This window comes from Carex rostrata, chromosome 11 (genome assembly GCF_964058835.1).
Source record: "Carex rostrata chromosome 11, lpCarRost1.2, whole genome shotgun sequence".
Lineage (NCBI taxonomy): Eukaryota > Viridiplantae > Streptophyta > Magnoliopsida > Poales > Cyperaceae > Carex > Carex rostrata.
Window position 1 is genome coordinate 5,763,996 of NC_135928.1, and position 9,293 is coordinate 5,773,288.

Here is a 9,293-nt window from a genome sequence, read left to right on the forward strand (position 1 = left end):
CGGATAAAGGCGGGTTTGGTCCTAAACTTCGTGATCGGCCCGTTTCAAACCCGCACCCGTGTACCTGTGCAAACCCGGACACGGGCACGGTTCGGTCAGATAACGGACACGGACAGACCGGACCGGGTTCAAACCCGCCGGTCTTTTTCAAAACACTATCTCCGAAAACTTTCTTTACATATTTTCTATTTGCAATTGAAAAGCTTAGTATCATAGTATCTATAACCCTCTCTTATGAAATCCATTGATTCATTGCAGGTCGTTGCACGGATTACCACAGATATTCGCCACAGTAGTTGGGGATTCGAGATTTCATTCCCAAAATAACAAATAAAATTATGACATGCACTCAGTGCAGCGTGCCTTTACTTGGTCTACTATCACTGAACATTGGTACCTACATGACACAGAGAATTGTTTCCAAGCGTCACTGTACGAAGTGGTCCCCGAGATAAATGTTACTATATTTACAAAGACCCCCCAATTTAATGGCAAAAGATCTCCTCTCGCCCGCCTTCTCATTTATCTCCTTTTCCAGTTTTGCTCAACAAGTAAATTTTGCGTAAGACTGACGAACCAAAATTGGCTTATAGCCTTCTAATTACTTAACCGAAAAACCGGGAAAAAGAAACTTCCGTGGAGAGTGAAGACTAGGATTTTGACACCTCGAGATTCGTGCACGCCAACGGTGGGGATGGGATCAGAGCACAGGCTGAGAGAGGCGCTAGCGGCGCTCTGTCTTGGTGGGGGCTGGTCATATGCGGTGACGTGGCGCGCCGACCACCGTGAGCCACGGTAACTCAACTAGTCTGTTTCTTTTTTTAAGAGGAATTCTTTGTTTTTTACACTTTTTTTGGGGTTTCTTTAGCACACATTTTTATTATGGTGCATTTGTTGAGCTTCAAGCAAACATTGATCGCACATTTTGAACCAAGTTTTTATCTCTCTCTCTCTTTTTTAAAAGAATAGCTGGGTTTCGGATGTGCTGCTATTGACATCCATTTCCTTTGTAAAATACTTCTAAAACTTTTTTTGTTTAATAGATGCATGACATTTTTTTTTTGTTTTTGTTTTTGAGTGGGGAAATTGAATGCACTAGTTAACAAAGACCAGAGTTTTACAAAATAAGAAGTTTATAATATTTCAGTTAAATTAAAAAAAAGAAAAAAGCTATGAACTGACTTGAACTTTCTTTTTCTAGGGACCGTTAACCCAGCGTGAGATCCATTACCATATATGCTAGAACTGACATGGATTTATTAACTGTGCAGCTCTTAGTTTTTTCTTTAATCATCTGAAATTTTGTTCACTTTTATGTTTCAAGGCTGTTTTCACATGAATTTTGTAAATAGGTTTTGGAAAATTTATGTAAAGAGATAGAAAATGTTGCAATAATTTTGTCGAAGAATATTCCAATTTGAAAAAGAGCATGCGGCTTTCTTGGGCGAGCCCTGCTTATAGCCCCATTGACAATTCAATACATGACTTTATCTTGAATCTTTAATGCTTTTTCTCTTTCTAACTTTCGTCCTTTTTGTAATCTATGTTTTATTTTAATTTTTGTCTTAAGTAAAATGCACTACTCTTGTAACGATTGTATTCAATATAATTTTTTACTTTAGGGTGTTGGTAATGGAAGAGAGCTACTATGAAGATCATGCCAGAGGAGCTGTAGAAAAGATGCTTAATCAGATACACATTGTTGGAGAAGGGTATGAGTTAATTTCATTTCTTCTTTTAGTTTATGTAAAGTTCTTTTCTCTTTCTCTCTCTGTGTGTATATAAATATTTATATGTTTCATTACATCTTTTCATGGTTCAAAAGCAGAGGAGTGCTCTGGACCATTGAACTTTATTAGCAATTCTTGTTAAATTTTGCTAATAAGAAATGTGAAATCTGAATGGGGTTTTCTTCTAATCTATTTTTGTTTTCTATTGTAACAGAATAATTGGTGGGGTTGTGCTCACCAAGAAATCTCAATGGATCTATTCTGATACTTTTGGTATCAATTTAAGCAGCATTGATTTAGACATGATTCAGGTATATACATTTATAGATTCCATATGTAAAGCTTTCAATGATCATACATATGTTGTAATTTTCATCAAGTTAATATTTAAACCTCGTCTTTTTAGGGATTTACTTGGTGGCAGCACCAGTTTTTGGATGGAATAAAGGTGGAGATTGTATTTTATTATTCATTTGTTAGAATTTTGAATATATTCATTTTTATTTATCAGTCTTTCTATGTTTTTTACGCAGACCATAGCTGTCGTCCCCCTTCCGTGGATTGGTGCAGTTCAATTTGGTTCCATGCAAAGGGTTAGTTCTTATTTTCAGAAAACAATAGTAAATAACCATTACTTTGCTTAACTATTTGTTTTCTTTTGCCAGGTAGCTGAAAGTTTGGAGTTTGCCGACAAAGTCAAACATATGCTTGAGAAATCTAAATTCTCTAGTGAAGATGCAATAATCTACAATCAGCATTCTGCAAACAAGTTTGTATCAGTGCAAATACCACAAACCATACAACCAAACCTGTACTACCATAATGCAATTGAACCTGATTTACCGTGTCAAATGAGTTTAAATGGATTTCCTGTCTCTACGTTTGGTGAATTAGATAACAGATCCATAAATTTCCCTCAAATTGAATCAAGTGACAATTTCCTGGGTATAAGTTCACAGTTGGGTTGCTCCACTTCTGCATCAACACCTCTTGAGCAATTGGTGCTTCCAGATAATGATTTGCTTGAAAGTATGATAACAGAACTCAGTTGCAATGCCTTTGCCCATAATTGGTGGGATGATACAGCATTGACTTCAGACACTAATTCAAATTTCAGCATTCCAAATTTGGGAGATTCAAAACAATTCATCACTTCAGAACCAAGTCTTGAGCAATTACTTGGCACATTCATCTCTGATAGTGAAAATAAACCCTCTTCATCCCAGTCAAAAAATCAAATTAGTCATACTTCAGATAACAGCAACAGTAACAACAGTAGTAGTATAATGCAAGGCAGTTCCATAGAGGGGGTTTTGGATGTTACAAATGGGAAATTTTTATCAGTTGATGATAGTTGTAGCATAAATAATGCAAAGAAGCCTGAAGAAGGTTTAAAGATGGTTAAAAAAAGAGCTAGGCCAGGAGAGAGTACACGGCCTAGGCCAAAAGACCGGCAACAGATTCAGGACCGTGTCAAAGAATTGCGTGAAATTGTTCCCAATAGTGCCAAGGTACTTCATATTGATAACTTTTTAAAACGTATTTAATTGCTTTTCTGTTTTATAAGCAAGGGAATTCATCAAAAATTTATTGACCATGCAGTGTAGCATTGACGCTTTGTTGGACCGCACCATCAAGCATATGTTGTTTTTGCAAAGCGTAACTAAATATGCTGAGAAAGTTAAACAAGCTGATCAGCCCAAGGTGAATTTCATAACAACCATCAATTTCTTTGTCTTTTGTATCTCTATGAATGTGATTCTACTTGTAGATGATTTGAAAATCTATGCTGTTCATCTATCTTTAGATGATTGGCGAAGAGAGTGGAGTGGTGTTAAAAGATAATTCCAGCAGTGAAAGCAGCGGAGGTGGCGCTACATGGGCCTATGAGGTGGCAGGCCAGACCATGGTCTGTCCAATCATAGTGGAGGATCTCATGCCACGAGGCCAGATGCTCGTTGAGGTATGTAATAAATAATGCCTTTTAAAACGGCCACATTGTCTGTTATAATCTGTTCGAAAAACTTCAAGGCATTTTTCGTTTATTATATGATGCAATTTTGGTGTTAACAGATGCTTTGTGAGGAAAGGGGGTTCTTTCTTGAGATAGCCGATATAATACGGGGTTTTGGCCTGACGATTCTTAAAGGTGTTATGGAACTACGTGACAGGAAAATTTGGGCTCGATTTCTTGTTGAGGTAATGGCATCTTGAAATAAAATATTTGAAGAACTTATTTCTTCATTACATGTTATCTGAAATAACACCTTTCTGTTTCTTATAGGCTAATCGAGACGTAACGAGGATGGACATATTTCTCTCGCTTGTCCAATTATTGCAACAAACTAGCACCATTAGATCTAGTGATCAGCTGGCCGAAGTTATTGAAAAGGGGCCTCAATCTGTAAAATACTATCAACAGTCCCAGATTTGTAGCTGACATTATAATTAGTAACAGTTAATGAACAGATTTGAAAATTTTAGAGAGGTTTAGTCTGTAAATATGCCATTTTTGGTTTGAGAAACCATCCAAATGGCATTGATTGCTAATTTAGGAAACTGGCTTTAGTAGACTGAGTGTACTAGTAGGTATGTTTGTTTTAATATTCCGAGTCTATGGCCGATTGCCGTTTGTGTTTAGTTGTTAGTAATGTGTTGATATGTAATGTTTTGCTTATTTGTTGCTGTGATTGATGTATTAATTCTTACTGACATCATGTTTTTTACTTCCTACCCCTTCAGCCTTTTTTTCCCTTGTGCAAATAATTCAACGAATGAATTAATAGTTGCAAGGCAAAAAATGAATTAAAAACTTTCCTTCAGAGTGTTTTGTTGTGCTTATAAAAATATATTTAGAAGGAGAATTTGTGTAATGGAACAAGTAATTTTTCCAAAGGTGAAAAAAAATATATTTATTTTTATAAAAGTAAGTGGGATTAGACATCTGTTTCTTTGCTGAAACAAAATGCTTTTAACAACCCTGTGGACAACCCTTCCCTTAATAATCCCCTAATGGCCTAATAGGCCTTTACACCCATTCCTAGCTATGTCACTTTTGCACACAATAAAAAGAAATCAGCACTGTGTTTTCAACCAACCCGTTCCTCTAAGTGTAATTTGGATAGAGACCCCCTCATAAGACTAAAGTTTGCAACTGTCTGAATTTAGTACTCCTGCACAGGTACTCTTTATCTTTGTTTGTTTCAGTACCAGAATCCAATTCAGCTGGTTCCCTGTGCTTAAAATATTTCTGCTTTATTACATTATTTGATCCTGTCATTTTAATCCCTCAGCCTAGTAGTACCTCTAGATTACCATGAAAAGACGCACAAAAGCAAGCATAAGGATTTATGAAAATTGTAAAACAAGTAGAGCAAAATCTGCACTAACAACAATTATATTCATCTAGCTCTCAAACCATAATTATTTACCACTATCCCACATAATCATGCCAGTTGTCTTAGTCACTTGGGCTTTCAGAAATGGATATTTTAAATTCCATGAGCAAAACAAGCGATCTACTAAAACAGGAAACAAAAGGGAAAACAATAGAGCATAATAGGGGTTAGTTAACCCACAAGGCCACAACAATCTTCTCTAATAATGAGGCCCCAAACTCTTCAGTATAAACTTATTTTTGATTTAATATACGGGCCTAGTATCCAAGGCCTAATGCAGATATGTAAGAGGCCCAAAAATGCAAATTATAAAAGATGCCTTAAAAGTGGTGAGTTTGGATATGTATGTTGCTCCAACCAAATTTTCCAAATCATAAATGATATTGGCCCGGTCATCTTGAGCCTGGATGTTTCAAGTGCAGGTCCACAGATCATGATATGAATAAAGAATTGTTTAAATTATTTGTACATAGTAAAGAAGAGCCGAAATTTTTATCAATGCCCAATTTTTTTATAAAATTACGCAGTCTACCAATGTTTTTGTGGGATTTCGAAATCTGCCCCTTTCGGTGGCTAAATAACCAGACCAAGCCTCTCTTTTCCAGTTGTTTAGTTACTGGATCCAGAAAATTGGTTCGGTGACTAAATAACCGGAAATAGAGACTTGGTCCGGTTAGTTAGCCACCGGATCAAGTCCGGTTATTTAACCTCCGGTATCAGAATACCTTTCTAGTTATTTAATAACGGTTCAAGATTGATATGAAATGGTTATAAAATCACACCGCATTCTTTTTAGATCGTATTTAGATAGAAGAAGAAATATTCAGATAAAGGAAGAAAGAGGGAAAATAAAAAAAGAGAAGAGAAGGAAAAAAAGTAAGTTTTTTATTATTTTATTATTTTTTTATAAACAAGTAGAGTAAACCTTCTTAGAAGCCTCACACATCCTATAATGGCTGTGAGATATCCATACTACAAAATTAATTAAAAATTAATTCAGTTCCCTCTCTAAATTATTCTCCCTCTATAAATTACTCTAAGCCGTTGTGGAATTTTCTAAACTAATCTAAACCGTTTTGGATTTTTCTAAACCAATTTAAATTACCTAAATTATTCTAAACTGTTTCGGAACCAATTTGAAATTTTGGAATTTTTTAAACTATTCTACACCATTTTAAAATTTTCTAAATTATTCGGGCACCAATTTGGAATTTTCTAAATTATTCAACACTATTTTGAAGCTTTCTAAATTATTCATGCACCATTTTGAAATTTTCTAAATTATTCTACACCATTTTAGAATTTTATAAATTACTCTAAACCGTTTTGAAATTTTCTAAACTAATGTAAACCGTTTTGGAATTTTCTAAACTAATCTAAACCATTTTGGAATTATCTAAATTATTTGGACAATAATCTAAACCGTTTTGGAATTTTCTAACTTATTCGGACAACAATCTAAACTATTCTAAACAATATTCTAAATTATTGAACTAATATTCTAAACAATCTAAACATTATTATAAATTATTGAACTAATATTCTAAATAATTCTAAATAATATTCTAAACTACTCTATAAATAAAAAAAACCTGGTGGAGATGAGATTTGCCCTTCTCTCTCGCTGCCACTGCCTCTCTAGCCTTCTCTCGTCTTTCTCTCTTCTCTCGCACCTTTCTCTTTCACTGTTGGGATCTCTCTCGCACCTCTCTCTTTCTCTCTTTCACGGCAAGCTGCTTTTTGAAATTAAAAAAAATTGCGATACCGGTGACTAAATAACCGGACCAATCTCTCTCTTTTCGGTTATTTAATCACCGAAAGAGGCACATTTTGAAATCCCCTCAAAAATTGAGTACAATTTGTAATTTTATAATATTTTTGGATATTAATAAAAATTTCAGAAAGAAGAGAGTATATTGAACAAGCGTAAATAAATTGTGGATGCATTTGTTTACAACGTCAAATTTAAGTTTGGTTACTTATGAAGTGCTAATAATTTTATTTGCATGAGATATTTCAATTCGTTTTTTTTTATTATTATTTGCATGCCCCTTTATATTCTATATTATTTCTCTTCTTGTCAGACACCGGTTGCCGTATAAAATTTGGATGGTGCATAATCATCTGTTTTCAGTGATTTTGTACCCATTTAAAAAAAATAAAACAATTATGAAATTTATAAAATTTGATCTCCTAGCACATTTTAATATTAAAATCACATCAAGCCGTTTGAGGCTTGAATTTCTGTATTTTACACAATGTGATTTAGCATGTGCAATTGAATTGTGATATATTATCAAGAGAGCGAGTGGGGAAAATTTTGCATGATCTATCATACATATGTTACTTGATTTTATTTAAGAGAAATAGAGAGTGAGAGAAATTTGCATGATCTATCATGCATGTGTTGCTTGATTTTATTTATTTTATAAAACTTGTGCTACGAGCAAATATTTGTCACACTAGAAATACAAGTTAGCGTATTTGTCTATCTTTGTCCTGAAATAAAAATATAATAAATATAATTCTTAATTAATTGTATTTGCATAGATTTATAAATTTTGAATTAAGATATTATAGAAAATCAATTATCTATAAATATTTGTTTTTTTTTATAATCTAGTTGTAACTATTTTGCGTAGTGATGTCTCTAATTAATTTAGAGAGAAATATGGATTGAATTGCAAATTAGGAAACTTAATTTTTTCAATAATCCATCAATGATATTTCTTGTAATGTCATTTTACCAAAAATTGTGAGAGGCACTAAAAAAAAAATAATTAATTAACAAAACAAGAATGTTCATAACCCGTATAAGATTACTATTTGCAATAACCATAATGAAGAAAGATTTCATAGTGTCCACATTGTGTTCTTCAAAATTATACAAGTAATTTACAAAAAATTTTGGAGTGAAAAAAGTAAAAAAAGAGTCTCTTTCAATCCCAGTATTATAAGAGAAGAAAATGTCTATTCAATAGTGTTGATAGAAGACATAAACTTTGTTTTAACAAATCAGTTTATCAAAATACTTCAATTCAAGACTTGTGTATGTTATTATTATCCCTTGTGACATATTGTACTTATGTTTTCTTTCAAATTATTCATCTCAATTGCATTGGATAGTAGATACAACAAAAATTTATAATATTATAAATTTTATTTGATAATATGTATTTTTATGTTTTTTAATTCTTGTAAAGCGTTTTTTTTATTAACAAAGGCTATTTATAACGCGGAAACATTCAAGACTCAATTCATAATTATATGTGTGATCGATAGAATACTTCTAGGTAGATGATTTGATATGTTCTTATACATTTTAAGTTATTTTTTTTAATCTATTTTGAGATTTTCTAATTTTTTTTTCTGTTTGCATATATAATGCTATTATGGAACAATTAAAGAGAATAAAAACTGATCTATTTTTTCTTGTCGAACAATTATAGCTCAGTTTTTGTTTTTATTCTTGTATTATAATAAGTGATCCAAAAGTTGATTTGAATGCTTTGCTAGATTCTTAAATAGCCTTCTTTTGAATAAGGCTAATCCATATTATCATTTCTACTCTAAAATTAAAAATTTAACGGATCTTTTAAATGATAATAACGTTACCGAGTACGACTACTAAGAAAATTTAGAAATGGGAATACTAAAACTAACTAACATGCATTAAATTCATATTCATAGCTTAGAGTTTTGTTTTTAATTTTGGTACCCAGACGCATAAATTGTTGTGCGCTTGTCGGACATTAAAAAGACCAAAAAAAAAAAAAAATTGAAATGTTTTTCTTATTGATGCAATTGTTAGTGTGGACAATTAGCCTCTAACTTTCAAAATAAAAAAAAAAAACAAAAAAAAGAAGAAGAATATATAGTGAAAAAGCTATTTGATCAAATTAAAATTATAAGAAATTGTGAAAATTAAAAAGTGGAATTAGATTTAAAATTTACAATCGATCGAATTTCTGTATTTTACGCTTCGGTCTCCGTCTAGATATCCTTTGAGCTTGTTAGGCAAATGAGAGAATAGTGACAGAAATGAAAAAAAGAAGAAGGAATAAAGTTCTATTTAACAATATTTCATTGTGTTCGAAAATATGATATAGTAAACATAAAGCCAAAAATATAATGATCAAATAAGTTCTATGCTTGGTTGTAAAAT

The 9,293-nt window shown here is 32.6% G+C and overlaps 1 protein-coding gene across 1 annotated transcript; it reads left to right on the forward strand.

The window, feature by feature from the left end:
• Nucleotides 1-489: 489 nt before the first annotated feature.
• On the forward strand, nt 490-4,460 carry LOC144562197 (transcription factor bHLH157-like). The gene is made up of 10 exons (XM_078311368.1): nt 490-795; nt 1,623-1,712; nt 1,945-2,041; nt 2,137-2,178; nt 2,264-2,323; nt 2,396-3,241; nt 3,333-3,434; nt 3,538-3,693; nt 3,804-3,929; nt 4,015-4,460. The coding sequence occupies exons 1-10, from the start codon at nt 695-697 to the stop codon at nt 4,168-4,170; spliced, it is 1,776 nt and encodes a 591-aa protein (XP_078167494.1). The 5' UTR covers nt 490-694; the 3' UTR covers nt 4,171-4,460.
• The last annotated feature ends 4,833 nt before the right edge of the window (nt 4,461-9,293 follow it).